Source organism: Pongo abelii, chromosome 13 (assembly GCF_028885655.2).
Source record: "Pongo abelii isolate AG06213 chromosome 13, NHGRI_mPonAbe1-v2.0_pri, whole genome shotgun sequence".
Classification (NCBI taxonomy): Eukaryota; Metazoa; Chordata; class Mammalia; order Primates; family Hominidae; genus Pongo; species Pongo abelii.
In genome coordinates this window covers 24,445,014-24,461,531 of record NC_071998.2, presented here as the reverse complement: position 1 = coordinate 24,461,531, position 16,518 = coordinate 24,445,014, and the positions used below count along the sequence as shown (strand labels likewise).

The 16,518-nt window shown below is 41.6% G+C and overlaps 1 protein-coding gene across 9 annotated transcripts in view; it reads right to left on the bottom strand.

The window, feature by feature from the left end:
- Positions 1-16,518, bottom strand: part of NOL6 (nucleolar protein 6) — a 62,235-nt gene that overhangs the window by 35,386 nt on the left and 10,331 nt on the right. The window contains exons 2-6 of one of the 9 annotated variants that reach the window (XM_054519746.2): positions 15,181-15,271; positions 12,921-12,987; positions 9,717-9,757; positions 9,066-9,119; positions 6,686-6,702 (exon numbers count right to left, since the gene is read on the bottom strand). Coding sequence is in view for 6 of the 9 variants with exons in the window: in XM_054519739.2 (XP_054375714.2) it covers positions 9,066-9,119; positions 9,717-9,755 (93 nt within the window). In the remaining 3 variants the exon portion in view is untranslated. Of the gene's footprint in view, positions 1-6,685; positions 6,703-9,065; positions 9,134-9,716; positions 9,758-12,920; positions 12,988-13,680; positions 13,888-15,180; positions 15,272-15,988; positions 16,099-16,518 lie in introns of those variants that run through there. The other 8 variants (XM_054519739.2, XM_063713980.1, XM_054519745.2 and 5 more) reach the window with 8 other exon arrangements.

Genomic DNA, 16,518 nt, shown 5'->3' with positions numbered 1-16,518 from the left:
TTATAATTATCCACAGGACAAACAAAATGGAGCTGGCTAAATAAGGTACAGTACATGCATAGGACGAAATACTTTGCTTTTTAGTATGTCAGGACATGATAAAAATATTGACAACGTATAGCTGTTTAAAAATTATGTAGAGTAAAAGTCTTCTTTAAAAATATATGAATATATGTTACAAAATATATGAAAAGTAACAAGAATACATTCCAAGATCTACAATTTGTGGATTTTTTTTAACTCAGTTAAAAAAAATTAAACAATTCTCACTATTATCATGGCCACTGTATGAAGCAAGATGTTAAAGCAACAATTTTTAAAATTCCCATATATATGTATTCAGACAAGCAGGAGCACCATGCCCAGATACCCCATTCCATTACATTATCACCAGGATTCTTTAACATACAAATATTCTTCTCTGAACATTAAAAAAAGGGATTACTTTAAAACTTCTCAAATTTTAGGGAGAGAAAAGGAGGCTATTTTGTTTCTAAGACATACATTTTTAATTCCCACAATTCCAGGCTTTCACATTTTGTATTAATACAGAAAAATTATTCTGACTAAAAATAGGAAGAAAACAACATTTCCACAAGGGCAAATTCACCCCAAAAGACTGAGAATTCTAATTCTTAAAAGGAATAAAAATTAATGTCAGGCGCGGTGGCTCATGCCTATAATTCCAGCACTTTGGGAGGCTGAGGCGGGCAGATCATGAGGTCAGGAGTTCCAGACCAGCCTGCTCATCTCTACTAAAAATACAAAAAATTAGCTGGGCATGGTGGTGTGCGCCTGTGGTAGTCTCAGCCACTCAGGAGGCTAAGGCAAGAGAATTGCTTGAACCCAGCAGGTGGAGGTTGCAGTGAGTTGAGATCATGCCAATGTACTCCACCTGGGCAACAGAGCGAGACTCCGTCTCAAAAAAAAAAAAAACCTAATTTTTAAAATGAATATTTCACAATATAGGTGACACTAAAGTCACAATTCTGAGACTGTGACCAGAGAAGAGTGTCATTAAATTAACAAGAAGAAATAAAAAATTATAGTTTCTTAATTTCTAAAAAATTAATAGGCTAACGTGAAAGGTGATATTCAGCAAAAGGTAGAAATAACTGTCAGAGACACTGAAAAAATATGAACCCTGGCTTGGAAAAAACATATTAGATATTATATCGTAAAACAGTTAAGAAATGCTATTTCATTAATTTCAGGGTTTTACCTCTTTCTCTTCCTACTTTCATCGCAAATTATATATCACTCAAATTAATAACATTTAACCACCGACTACACATGGACATGCAACATTCATTCAACCTTGAAGGTGGGAAAGAAAAGAGAATTCTCAAAAGCACAGAAATCACCCTTTTAAGCTGCAAATTTTACAGAAGCTCTAATACTAAGCAGATTCTCCCCAGCAAAATGCATCTTTTCTTAATGCACAAAGGTCCAAGATATCCGAACAGTGAAATACAATCAAGATACCTGAATACATGGACAGCAAATTATTTTAGTACTGTTCTCTCTTAGTGTCCACAAAGTAAGCCTCAGTAACCCACAGATTTTATTTTCCGTATTCGAATACTGTCTCCCTCTACTGTATAAAAAAGGAAATTGAAATATTTTTATCATTTATTTCCCTTAAGACATAATTAAGAAAACTTCTTTCAATTTGTTTTCCCCCAAATAGTTTTTAGAGTTAGTAATCTAACAAGATTATGTGTGTGTGTGTGTGTGTGTGTATATATATTACATATATATTAATACATATAATATATATAACACATATGTGTATATATATTATACATATATATATGTATAAAATATGGAGATTCCAGGGACAGGACAAGAAAAATAATCATCCTTTAGAACAAATTCTTAGAATCTAAGTTCTTCAATTCAAAACTGAGGAAAAAACTAAGCAAAGGCGTACTAGTTTGGTTGGGAGTCAAGTGTATGTATGTGTCCTGGGCCAGGCTGAGCAATTAGTTAACTAGGTAAGCTTGGGGAAAGATTTAGAGTCGATTAACTTCAGATTTTTTTTCACCTGCAAAACTAAGAATAAAAATACTCTGCCAGTGTCACAGGACTAAAACTAGAACTCAATTTTGATTGATTCACTGAACTAAGCACCCACTGTGCAATACACATGGCAAGGGCTGCCAAGTTTAGCAAACAAAAATGCAACACAGAACACACTTATATAATAAAAAAAAATAGGCCAGGTGCAGTGGCTCACGCCCATAATTCCAACATATGGGAGGCCGAGGCGGGTGAATCACTTGAGGTCAGGAGTTCGAATCCAGCCTGGCCAATATAGTGAAACCCCCGTCTTTACTAAAAATACAAAAATTAGCCACGTGTGGTGGCACATGCCTGTAATTCCAGCTACTCAGGAGGCTGAGAAAGGAGAATCGCTTGAACCAGAGAGGGAGAGGTTGCAGTGAGCCAAGACTGGGCCACTGCACTCCAGCCTGGGCGACAGAGTGAGACTCTATCTCAAAAAAACAAAAAACAAAAAAACAAACAAAAAAAACCCACCTAAATAAATAATTCATTGTTTATCAGAAATACAAACTTAATTGAGCATGCTGTACTTTATCTGTGAACCCTAACTGGGGCACATACAAACATACAAACAAGACATGCTTCTGGCCGGGTGCAGTGGCTCACGCCTGTAATCCCAGCACTTCAGGAGGCCAAGGAGGATGGATCACAAGGTCAGGAGATGGAGACCATCCTGGCTAACACGGTGAAACCCCATCTCTACTAAAAATACAAAAAATTAGCCGGGCATGGTGGCAGGTGCCTGTGGTCCCAGCTATTCGGGAGGCTGAGGCAGGAGAATGGCATCAACCCAGGAGGCGGAGCTTGCAGTGAGCCGTGATCGTGCCACTGCACTCCAGCCTGGGCAACAGAGTGAGACTCTGTCTCAAAAAAAAAAAAAAAAGACATGCTTCTTAACCTCAGAGACTTACATAGGAATGAGGGATATGAAATGTATACATAAACGAACTACTATACAAGGAAGAAAAGTAGCTGCTTAGCATTTGAAGATGAAAGGAGAAGAAAGGCAAACTGAGAACATACTAAGTAGGATTGAAAAATGGTCAAAATCAACAAATGCAAGATACAAAACAGAAAAAAGAATGAGAGATGAGTGCTTAATTACATCCTCAACTCTAGCCACACAGATCTGTGTATTTACCACACATGCTATTCTTCCACCAGTATATGAGATGGCTCAGTAATACAAGCTCTTAAGTCATTTATCATTTATTCACACTCAAATTACTTCAAATGGACATGCATTACCAATCTCTTGATAGACATACACCAAAAAAATCAAATTTATAATTTTCAGAAATATCTCCCTTTCAAATCTACCTAGAGTTTTGTGCTTGATTACTCAAAATTATTTTATTAAACAAATTCTACACCATGGGGACAGGACCAGAGATAGACCAAAATCCTGATAAGGGCCGGGCATGGTAGCTCACACCTGTAATCTCAGCACTTTCGGAGGCCGAGGTGGGTGGATCACCTGAGATCAGGAGTTCGAGACCAGCCTGGTCAACATGGTGAAACCCCCGTTTCTACTAAAAATACAGAAATTAGCCAGGCATGGTGGCGTGTGCCTATAACCCCAGCTACACAGGAAGCTAAAGCAGGAGAATTGCTTGAACCCAGGAGGTGGACGTTGCAATGATCTGAGATCATGCCGCTGCACGCCAGCCTGGGCAACAAGAGCGAAACTCTGTCTCAAAAAAAAAAAAAACAAAAAACTTGATAAGATTTCATCCCTTTTCTCACTTTCTATTGTCCCAAGCAGCTATTTCATAAATCTGCCTCATAATTAACCAGCTCTGTTCTTCATAATCTTTAAATGAATAAATAGGCAGATCCTTTTTAGCTAGATGCAAAAAACTACTTCACTTCGCACTTCCTGCTCCAACCCTCCGAACCTGTCTCCTTTCTGCAGGCCCAGTTATCATTCTTCATGACACAGGCCAATCCTGATCCTATTCCACAATAGGAAACTTCACATGTCCTTAGAACTTCAACTTAATAAACAGTAACACAGTTTGCTGCAGGACTTTGTATAAAAAGGAGTAGTGGCCGGACGCCGTGGCCCACACCTGCAATCCCAGCACTTTGGGAGGCCAACACAGGCGGATCACTTAAAGTCAGAAGTTTGAGACCAGCCTGGTCAACAACGGTGAAATCCCATCTCAATATAAAAATCAGCCGGGTATGGCAGCAGGCACCTGTAGTCCCAGCTACTCAGAAGGCCGAGGCAGGAGAATCACTTGAACCCAGGAGGTGGAGGTTGCAGTGAGCTGGGATTGTACCACTGCATTCCAGCCTGGGCAACAGACAGACGCTGTCTCAAAAAATAAAAATAAAAAATAAATAAATAAATCAGTAGTAATGGAAAAAGCCTACCTATATCATTTATTTACATTAACTCATTTACCATTATACCTTCATGTAATTTTACAGCTGAAGGACTCCAGAGTTCATTTGGTCCACGAACTTCCTTTCAAAAGTACTGAGAATTTAGTCATAGTCATTTTGTGCCTAGACTAAGTTCACAGGGCAAGCCAAGATCCAGAGTCAGATATCTTGATTTTCAGTTCAGTACTTTTCTTACTAAATTACATTATTATCTACATTTTTTAAAAAATTGAGGCAGAGTCTCACTGTCACCCACACTGGGAGGCTGAGACTGGCAGATCACTTGAGGTCAGGAGTTCGGGTCCAGCCTGGCCAACATAGTGAAACCCCGTCTCTACTAAAAATACAAAAATTAGCCATGCTGAGACAGGAGAATCGCTTGAACCAGAGAGGCAGATGTTGCAGTGAGCTGAGACTGGGCCACTGCACTCCAGCCTGGGCAACAGAGAGAGTCTCTGTCTCAAAAATTAATTAATTAATTAAACATAAAAAAGGAGTAGCCATGGAAAAAGCCTACCTATATCGTTTATTCGCCTGAACTCATTTATCATTATACCTTCATACAATTTTACAGCTGAAAGGACTCCAGAGCTCATTTGGTCCACGGACTTCCTTTCAAAGGTACTAAAAATTTAGTCATAGTCATTTTGTGCCTAGACTTAATTCTCAGGGCTATCAAAGATCCCGAGTCAGATTTCTTGATTTTCAGTTCAGTACTTTTCTTACTAAATTACACTATTATCTACACTTTTTTTTAAAATTGAGGCAGAGTCTCACTCTGTCACTCAGGCTGGAGTGCAGTGGCGTGATCTCGGCTCACTGCAACCTCCATCTCCCAGGCTCAAGTGATTCTTCTGCTGCAGCCTCCAGAGTAGCTGGGATTACAGGCGCATGCCAACACGACCAGCTAATTTTTGTATTTTTACTAGAGATAGGGTTTCGCTATGTTGGCCAGGCTGGTGTATAACTCCTGACCTCAGGCGATCTGCCCAACTCAGCCTCCAAAAGTGGTGGTATTACAGGTGTGAGCCACCACGCCTGGCTATTATCTACATATTTTGAGTGATAGTTAAATATTCTCTGAATATTAATTCTATTGTATAGCTTTCTTTTTGAAAATATAAAGGAATCTAAAACTTAATTACTTAAACTGTAATTTTTCATTGTTCCCTCATAATGAAGTAACATAATATTTAGCGTAATTAAAAAACAAAACAAAAAAGCAGATTCATCTTTATGGTAGTTTGTCTTTTTTTTTTTTTAATACGGAGTTTCGCTCTGTCACCCAGACTGCAGTACAGTGGCATGATTTTGGGTCACTGCAACCTCCACCTCCTGGGCTCCAGGGTTTCTCCCGCCTCAGCTTCCTGAGTAGCTGGGATTACAGGGGCCTACCACCACACCTGGCTCATTTTTGTATTTTTAGTAGAGACAGGGTTTCACTATGTTGGCCAGGCTGGTCTTGAACTCCTGACCTCAACTGATCCGCCTGCCTCAGCCTCCCAAAGTGCTGGGATTACAGGCATAAGAATCTGCACCCAGCCTAAAAACCTTTTTCAAGAAATAGAATGTATTAGCAGGCTTGGTGGGGTGACATGCACCTGTAGTCCCAGCTACTTGGGAGGCTGAGGCAGGAAGACTGCTTGAGCCCAGGAGTTTGAGGCTGCAGTGAGCTATGATGGCACCACTGCACTCCAGCCTGTGTAACAGAGCAAGACCCTGTCTTTTAAAAAAAAAAAAAACTAAAAGTTACTTTTATTCAATTCCACCATAATTTTTAATAACTGAAAAGACTTGAAGGTCTTCATGCCCAAAACAATAAACATTATACTGAATTAAAGATAAACATTTCCAATTTTCCTTAACTTTTGTCTTAGCCTATCATAAAAAGCCCTACAAGTGATTCAAACTGTTGGACCTAAATAAATGTAATAAGGTTTTAGTAAGGAACAGATAAATAATCATTTTGACCATACTAAAACATACCAAATCGATTTTAACCACACAATAAATTCATTAAACTAGCCCAATAAATTTCATGACTAGAAACTTCCATATTTATGAAAAAATGGTTTTATTTCAGTTCCTAGAGGAACCAGTACTTAAATGGAATTGCTTAATATTTAACTGACAAAGAGCTCATCCTGAGTCCTGTCTCAAATATATTTGGTACTTGAAATTTAACCTAAGTAAATAAAAACATGAAGAATGAAAACTCTGGACTTACCACCTCAGATTCTGAGCCTATTAAAACATAAAAAGGAAGCATTTTCAGTTAACAGCACATTTAAACGCAAAGGTATTTATATGATTTTTATTGCACAAACACACTGATTAAGCAAGCCAATTCTCCATACCTTTCAACTAAAGAAAAGTGGGTTCATTTTGCCTCCTGAATTCATTTTAGACTCCTTAGTAATTTTTTTTTTTGAGACAGAGACTCGTTCTGTCGCCTGGGCTGGAGTGCAGTGGCGTGATCTCAGCTCACTGCAACCTCCGCCTCCCAGGTTCAAGGGATTCTCCTGCCTCAGCCTCCCGACTACCTGGGGCTACAGGCACGCACCACCACACCCGGCTAATTTTTGTATTTTCTTAGCAGAGATAGGGTTTCACCATGTTGCCCAAGATGGTCTCAGTCTCCTGACCTCGTGATCCGCCCGCCTCAGCCTCCCAAAATGCTGGGATTACAGGTGTGAGCCACTGTGCCCAGCCTAGACTCCTTAGTAGTTTCTTACCGATATGCCATACCAGCTAATCCACCCAAATCTCCTTTTCAACCTAAGAAGCTAGGCAAAAAACAGTATATTTTTGAAAGTCTACATTTAAGGAAACATGTACTACTTAAAATAAATTATAGCCTTCCTTCCTTCCCTCCCTCCCTCCTTTCTTTCCTTCTTTCTTTTCTTTTCTTTTCTTCTCCCTCTGTTGCCAAGCCTGGACTGTACTGCCGTGATCTTCGCTAGCTGCAACCTCCCTGCCTCGGGCTCCCGTGATTCTCCTGCCTCAGCCTGCCGAGTGCCTGGGATTGCAGGCTGGAGTGCACTGGCGTGATCTCGGATTACAACCTCCACCTCCCAGCCGCCTGCCTTGGCCTCCCAAAGTGCTAAGATTACAGCCTCTGCCCGGCCGCCACCCCGTCTGGGAGGTGAGGAGCACCTCTGCCTGGCGGCCGCCCCGTCTAAGATGTGAGGAGCGCCTCTGCCTGGCTGCCCTGTCTGGGAACTGAGGAGCGCCTCTGCCCAGCAGCCGCCCCATCTGGGAAGTGGGGAGCGCCTCTGCCCGGCCTCCCCATCTGGGAGGTGAAGAGCACCTCTGCCCGGCCACCCCGTCTGGGAGGTGAGGAGCGCCTCTGCCTGGCCGCCCCATCTGGGAGGTGAGGAGCGCCTCTGCCCGGCCGCCACCCTGTCTGGGAGATGTACCCAACAGCTCCGAAGAGACAGCGACCATTGAGAACGGGCCATGATGACGATGGCGGTTTTGTCGAAAAGGGGGAAAGTGGTGAAAAGAAAGAGAGATCAGATTGTTACTGTGTCTGTGTAGAAAGAAGTAGACATAGGAGACTCCATTTTGTTCTGTACTAAGAAAAAATTCTTCTGCCTTGGGATGCTGTTAATCTATAACCTTACCCCCAACCCCGTGCCCTCTGAAACATGTGCTGTGTCAACTCAGGGTTAAATGGATTAAGGGCGGTGCAAGACGTGCTTTGTTAAACAGATGCTTGAAGGCAGCATGCTTGTTAAGAGTCATCACCACTCCCTAATCTCAAGTACCCAGGGACACAAACACTGCGGAAGGCCGCAGGGACTTCTGCCTAGGAAAACCAGAGACCTTTGTTCACGTGTTTATCTGCTGACCTTCTCTCCACTATTATCCTATGACCCTGCCACATCCCCCTCTCCGAGAAACACCCAAGAATGATCAACAAATACAATTAAAAAAAAAAAAATACAAACTAGCCAGGCATGGTAGCACATGACTGTAGTCCCAGCTACTTAGGAGGCTGAGTTGGGAGGATCATTTGAGCCCAGGATTTGAAGGTTGCAGTGACCTAAGGTCGCGCCACTGCACTTCAGCCTGGGTGACAGAGCAAGGCCTCGTCTCAAAAAATAAACAAAATGAGCTGTCGCTTCTGTAATCCTAGCACTATGGGAGGCAGGAAGACTGTCTGAGGCCAAGAGTTCAAGTCCAGCCTGGGCAACATAGCAAAACTTTGTCTCTACAAAAAAAACTTAAAAAAAAAAAAAAAAAAAGCTGGGTGTAGTCCCAGCTACTTTGGAGACTGAGGTGGGAGGATCACTTGAGCCCAGAAGTTCAAGGCTGCAGTGAGCTATGATTGTGCCACTGTTCTTTGGCCTGGGTGACAGAGACTATATCTCAAAATAAATTTAAAAATGAAAAAAAAAAATAGTATAAAAGATAAAAATGAACAGCCAGATGAAGACGTACATAAGGAAAATTTAAAATTGTGCGTGTTTATCATAACATGTTTTGAAAAAAAATAAAATAAAATAAAATAAATTATAAAGGTAAAAACAAATTTGTTTAAACCAAAAAATTTCAAATGTTTACTTCTTTTTAAATTGAAATACCATGGGAGATCTACATACCATTCTGAGCTTCTTGACACCTTTTAATCCAGTCACTGAAATTAGCATCTGCACCTAGAAAGAAAAACCTATCACATCACTCATCTGCATAACCTATTAATCAGCAAATACTTATTAAATACCTACTGCATCCCAGGCACTGTTCTAGGCACTGGGGAGTCAGCAGTGAATAAAACCTGTCTTAACAGAACTTATGGCAAACTGTTATAGCTATAAACATATCAATAGTTTAACATTTAGTTCTTCATCCTGAAACATTTTGATTTTTTTAAAATTAATTTTATCTACAGTTGACCTCACTAATTTCATAGATATAAATAATGTACATTTCCCTCAATCCCTCTGCCCTTAGAGAAGTTTCCTCACCCACACAACAAAGTCAGATCTAAATCAGACTCCCAAAATGCCATTAGTTAGGGTGGGGAGGAGGCTTGGTAACTGGGAGCTGAGTTGAGGTCCATAAGCCTTTCCCAGCCCCAGCTTGCTCTTCAATGCGGCTACCTATTCAGTCCACTATTCTCTCAGTGGCTTTATCTGTTCCCATCCCTTTCCTACCAACACCAAGAAGCATCTTTAAATTCTGTGAAGTTTTCTCATATATCCAAGTTACATGGGGGTCAAGAGGCTACAGGTAATAAATTATATACTTACAGATAATAGTGTAAATGTATGCATAAACAAATTATTCATTTCTGGAGACACAGAACAATGATTACATTTATACACAGTGCATAATGAAATACATTAAAAACATTGAAAGTACTCTAAATAAAAGCCTACTAATTCAAGTTAACTCCAGCCAAGAGTAATCTGGAAATTTTAAATTAAAAAATCTCTTAAAACAAAATTTTCTAATTTACTAATTTATAAAAGAAATACAACTACATGGGCCTTAATAAAAATTTTAAATATACTCTCTCACTCACACTATATTTTAGGGAAGAGGGTTTGAATAACTATTATTTTAAATAATCGGTAACTAAAACCAAGCAGTCTATCACACAAAGAGGGGAAAAGGTAATATTCTGAGTTATAAATTTTTTACCCTGTCTGATAAAAATAGAAGCCTAAAAGTTTAACTTACATTTTTCCTGGATTTAAATTTAAAGATAAATTTGTTTTTTAGTGAAATATCCTCAATAGCAATTTTACCAAAGAGGCCTTCTTCTGAAGGCCACCTCTGAAGTAATTAGAGAATAAATTTCAATGGCATGATATTAAGATATTATTCGGCTGGACGCAGTGGCTCACGTCTGTAATCCCAGCACTTTGGGAGGCTGAGGCGGGTGGATCACGAAGTCAGGAGTTTGAGACCAGCCTGGCCAACATGGTGAAACCCCCACCTCTACTAAAGATAAAAAAATTAACTGGGTGTGGTGGCACACACCTGTAATCCCAGCTTCTCTGGAGGCTGAGGCAGGAGAATCACTTGAACCCAGGAAGCAGAGGTTGCAGTGAGCCGAGAATGCACCATTGCACTCCAGGCTGGGAGACAGGCGAGACTCTGTCTCAAAAAAAAAAAAAAAAAAAGAAAAAGAAAGAAAAAGAGAAAGAAAGGAAAAAAGGAAGGAAAGGAAGGACAGAAAATGAAAGAAAGGAAAGAAAGAAAGAAAACTCAAGGAAAGAATTTAGGGGCCAAGTGCAGTGGCTCATGTCTGTAATGCCAGCGCTTTGGGAGGCCAAGACAGTAGGATCATTTGAGGCCAGGAGTTCAGAGACCAGTCTGGGCAATGTAGCGAGACCTCATCTCTACATAAAAATGTTTAATGAATTAGCTTAGTGTGATGGCACATGCCTGTATTCCCAGCTACTCAGGAGGCAGAGGCAGAAGGACAGCTTGAGCCCGGGAATTCAAGGCTGCAGTGAACTATGATGGTGCCATTGCGCTCAAGTCTGGGTGAAAGAGTAAGGCTCTGTGCCCCCAGGTCCAAAAAGAAGAAAAAAAAAGAAAGGAATTTAGGCAGGAAACTTTTCTATTGCTCTTAAAAGTAATAAGGCCTAGAAATGCAGAGGATGAGGTCAGGCATTAAGGCTCACGCCTGTAACCCCAACACTTTGGGAGGCTGAGGCAGGTGGATCACTTTAGCCCAGGAGTTCAAGACCAGCCTTTGTAACAGGGTGAAACCCTGTCTCTGAGAAAAAAAAAGCAAAATTTCGTCAGATGTGGTGGCACGTGCCTATAGCCCCAGTGACTTGGGGGGCTGGGGTGGGTGAATCACTTGAGCTCAGGAGGCGGAGGTTGCAGTGACCCAAGATCACACCACTGCATTCCAGCCTGGGCAACAGAGTGAGACCTTGTCTCAAAAAAAAGAAAATGTAGAGGATGGTATGACTCATGTTTTTTCAGGGGTTTCAAGTATGTATCAAAGAACTAGATAACTTGACTCTGGAATTTGCTAGGAGTGTAGATATGCTGTCTTCCTGACTGAATAGCCCTATTATTCACATACCAAAACTGAAACTGGGATAAGCAAATTTGACAATAAACCCTGTCACCCAGACCTTTCCTTTCCTAATCTGTAGCTTCCATTTGTGTAATCAGGCCTAAAATCCCTTTTTTGAGTAGGTATACAGCAGAAAAGCAAACATTCAAAGCAGTACAGAGCAAGAATTTAATATATAACACGTAAGAGCAGAGTTTCTTAACTCAGCACTAACGACATTTTGAACCAGATACTTCTCTGTTGGGCAGGACTGTCCTGGCCATTATGGGCTGTTTCGTAGCACCTCCCTGGTTTATACTCATTAGATGTCAGTAACTCATCCCCCATCCACCACTCATGATAATCAAAAATCTCTTCAAACATTGCCTTAAGTTTCCAGGGAAACAACTGTTTCCAGTTAAGAACCACTGCTTTACAGAATTGTGATAAAACTCTATCATAACATAAAGATAAAATAATAGTACAAGTAGGATTATGTAGTCTACAATTTTCTGGGATTACTCACAACCTCTGTCTTAGTATTTGTCCAATTTTAAAATTCTTGCTCTCACAATTCCTATATATGTCTAAATATCCACAATGCTGTGATAATTTTCATATATTCCCCTCAAAAATATAACATTAAAAACTAACAATACTCTCAAAACTCTGCGTTTCTTCTGTACTCTCTCATAATTTATCCAAATGTACACTTCACTTCTCCATAAAAACCTTATTGTTAAGATTTCCCATCTCAGCATTCTTAACTTAAAATGAACAGACTTCTGACCAAGAAGGCAAATTAAACTTTCATTTCTCCATTAGAAAAAACAAAGCCAGGCCAGGCGCTGGTGGCTCACACCTGTAATCCCAGCACTTTGGGAGGCCGAGGCGGGTGGATCACGAGGTCAAGAGATCGAGACCATCCTGGCCAACATTGTGAAACCCCACCTCTACTAAAAATACAAAAATTAGCTGGGCCTGGTGGCACACGCCTGTAGTCCTAGCTACTCGGGAGGCTGAGGCAGGAGAATCACTTGAACCCAGGAGGCGGAGGTTGCAGTGAGCCGAGATCACGCCACTGCACTCCAGCCTGGGTGACAGTGCGAGACTCTGTCTCAAAAAATAAAATAAAATAAAATAAACAAAAGAAAAGAAAAAAAAAAGCCAGACTAAATATAGAGAGCACGTTAAGTGTTTCCATATAGTTTTTTACTTCTAATGGTAAGTTTATCTGTGGTTTAAATGCTAAAAGGCTAATTTAACCAATTTTAAGTGATCTCATATCTGTAATCAATATGAAATGTAATTAAGGTAAGAAAAACAGGTATTGGGTTTCTGTAATTAACTTGAGATTAACATTAACAAAATTCAGCTTTGGTATTTAAGACAGAAATGGGTTAAGTTTATAAAACCATAATTTAATACTTACTAATTTTTGTCCTTCTATAAAAGTTTCTAGAGCAGCAGCATAGTTTTTTTAATGGTATTCACATATTCTGCATGAACATATTTAAAACAAATTAACACACACACAAGATCTGGAAAATAGCCTTCTTTCTAAATAAAAACATCTTAGTATTTTCTATTGTTGAAAGAAAAAATTTATTTTAAGTATATGTTAGTAAGCCAAGAGACTTTCTAAAATACTGTTAACATCTAGTACAATTTCCAGTAAAATTCAATTTTAGAACTTACTTCAGAAGGAATTTCACTTTAATTTTACGTACTTGCTTATTCCAAAATATATACAAAGGAATTAAAGCAGTTTCTTACTTAAAGAATAAAGTTAACTTATTAACAGAAACAAGATGGGATATAAAGCACATAGATACAGAGCTTTCACACCATTAAATGTAGCCTATTCAGCTTGGCTGAAGAACAGGATGTCCCCTAGTCAGTTAAATATGGTAAATTCCAAATTTTAAATAAAAAAAGAATGTGAAATTCGTCAGTTTCATCTATACTTTGCAGTTATTTCAATCATCGCTATTTTTAAATATATTAAGTATAGATCTCCATCACATACTATGGTTAACAAAACAACTATAACTTTATATTTAACATTGAATCATATCTCTGCTATAAATACAGAATTTTACTACTTTTAAAGCTTACACTGAACTCATTCAACAAATTACACATCTCCTATTTACAGTCCAAGCTCAACAAAAACAGTAGCTATTGCATACCCTTTTCTCAGCACAGCAGTGGAATTATTTGGATTGAATTCGCGAGACTTCTTTGCATCAGCAACAGCAACTATGTAGAAAAGGATGGGTTTTTGGCTGGGCATGGTAGCTCACGCATGTAATCCCAGCACTTTGGGAGGCCGAGGCAGGTGGATCACGAGGTCAAGAAATCGAGACCAGCCTGGCTAACACAGTGAAACCCTGTCTCTATTAAAAAAAAAAAATTAAAAATTAGCCGGATCTGGTGGCACACGCCTGTAGTCCCAGCTACTCAGGAGGCTGAGGCAGGAGAATCGCTTGAACCTGGGAGGCAGAGGTTGCAGTGAGCCAAGATTGTGCCACTGTACTCCAGCCTGCGCAACAGAGCGAGACTCCGTCTCAAAAAAAAAAAAGAAAAAAAGAAAAAGATGGTTTTTTGTCAGTTATTTACAGATTCTAGCAAATACACACAGAATACGGATCAGTTTTAGATTTCTAAGTTTTCGAGTTAATAGAAACGCCAAATGGTTTTAAATTAGGAAAAGCTAATCCAACACAGAATTCAAATAAATATTACTCTTGTACCTTCCTTTTGGCTTAACATTTAGCTTCCTTCTTAAAGCTCTCTTCGGTCAGTGAATAAAGCTGTGTGACAAAATTCATCTCCTTTACTCATTAGCATCATTTATGTAATTTGGCTGGGTGCAGTGGCTGCCGCCTATAATCCCAGCACCCAACACTCTGAGAGGCTGAGGTGGGCGGATCACCTGTGGTCAGGAGTTTGAGACCAGCCTGGCCAACATGGTGAAACCCCCTCTCTGCCAAAAATACAAAATTAGCCAGGCATGGTGGCATGCACCTGTAGTCCCAGCTACCTGGGAAGTTGAAGCAGGAGAATCACTTGAACCTAGGAGGCAGAGGCTACAGTGAGATGAGATTGTGGCACTGCACTCCAGCCTAGGCAATAAGAGCAAAACTCCATCAAAAAAAAAAAAAGATATTCAGTTTTTCCCTATCCAGATTCTTCATCAGAATAATTTTTTAAGTTACACAGTACAGGAATACATTATTTTTTAATATAGATAGGGTCTTGCTATGTTGTCCAGGCTAGACTCGAACTCTTGGGCTCGTGTGATCCTCCTGCTTTGGCCTCCCAAAGTGCTGGGATTACAGGCGTGAGCCACCATGCCACATTCTTTTTTATAAAAAAATACAAAGAAGAGCACGTCATTTTAATACTCTGTCAAATAGTAAATGTGACACCATTCTTTATCAGCCTACTCAATAACTATGAATGAAACCTATATACATTATCCACCCACTGAAGGAAAAAGAGACATCCATAAAATTTAAATAGGTGTTGCTCAACATGTCTGTCGCACTTGAGCTACTTTACCTTGTATGAAAGACCAACTCAAAAATCCTCAAAGACAACCTTTATTTTATTTGATTAATTGGTCATGGGTAAAATGTATAAGTAACTTATTAAAAAGGGGCAATATACTTTATAAGAAAAATTACCACAGTAATTCCCAAGAAGAATGTGACAATAAGCTCTTTAACGATAATATTGTGCATCATCTGGTTTCTGTTCCAAAGCCTTGGTCAGCTCCTACAAAAACAAACATGTTGAGTGTCAGTAAGTTTTTTAAAAGCCATCAAATTCTAATTAAAACATAATTTTTAAACAAATAACTTATTATCAGAAACTATTTGGAGGAAAGATAACAGGGACGTAATCTTGGAGTTTTTCCTCGTAAGAGGAGCTCCCCGGTTTCTCGCGGTCCTGCTAAAATGCTGTCAACCTGGCGCTCCACCAGAGGCCCGTTGGCTTCTCGGGAGGCGACCGAGGGAGCTCAGAGGGCCGGGAGGCTTTTACAAGAAGCGAAAGAACGACCTCAGGGGTGGCTGGGAACAGCCTGGAATCAGCTGGAGGACATCAGCAGGACTGAGGAAAGGGGGGAGAGGGCGGAACGCGGCGAACGGCCGCGCTCCAGGGCTGAGGCGGGGTCCCAGCGAGCGGGCGGCTGGGAAACAACGGCGCGAGCGTGACATGGGCCGGAGGCGTCGCGGCGGCGCGGAGGAAGTGGCTGCCGTGGGGCGGGGGCCGCACCGAGGGAGTTGGGAGGCGTGCGGCGTCCGCGAGCGCGCTGGCGGGGACTCGGCCTAAGGAGAGGGGCCTGGGGGCCATGGTCCCTGGCGGACGGGGGCGGGGGCAGGCGGCGGCCGCTACCCTGGGGTCGCGTGTTAGGCCGCGCACCTCCCCACCTAGCTCCCCGCTCGCCTGCTCCTTCCCCTCCCGCCAGCCCACGGGTGCCGCCGCACTCACCGGCTCCAGCGCACCGCAACAATCCCAGCGCTCAACTGCCGCAGCCGCCTCGGCGGGCGCCCTCCCCGCCTCCGCCGCCGGGCACCGCCCGGCACCGCCCCGCGCCGCCCCCCTGCTCGCGCCCGCCCAGGGACCGGCGCGCTGTTCCGTCCTCCAGCTCCGCCGCAGAGCTCGGCGAAGCCGACACTCCCTGACCGTGCTGCGTCTGTCTGTCCCGCGGGTCTGGAGATCTTCAAACGACGGAACACCAGCTTTGCCCTTCTGAGGGTTTCCATCCCTTGGCATTCTGCCTGCGCCCCTCAGCCGGGCCCCGGGCTAACCTCTCCACTGTGTCTCATCCAGAAGAAGCTTTTCCTTGGGAGGAGTCACAGAATGTTTTGGTCTAATGGACCTCAAGGCCCCTCATGCGTCCACACCCCCATGGCACACTCGAATCCCCTTGAGGGCTAAAAACACCAGCTTTAAAATTTGTCAGAACGAGTTCCAGTCCCAGTACCACCACTTACAAACTGTAACCTCGGGTGAGGTAC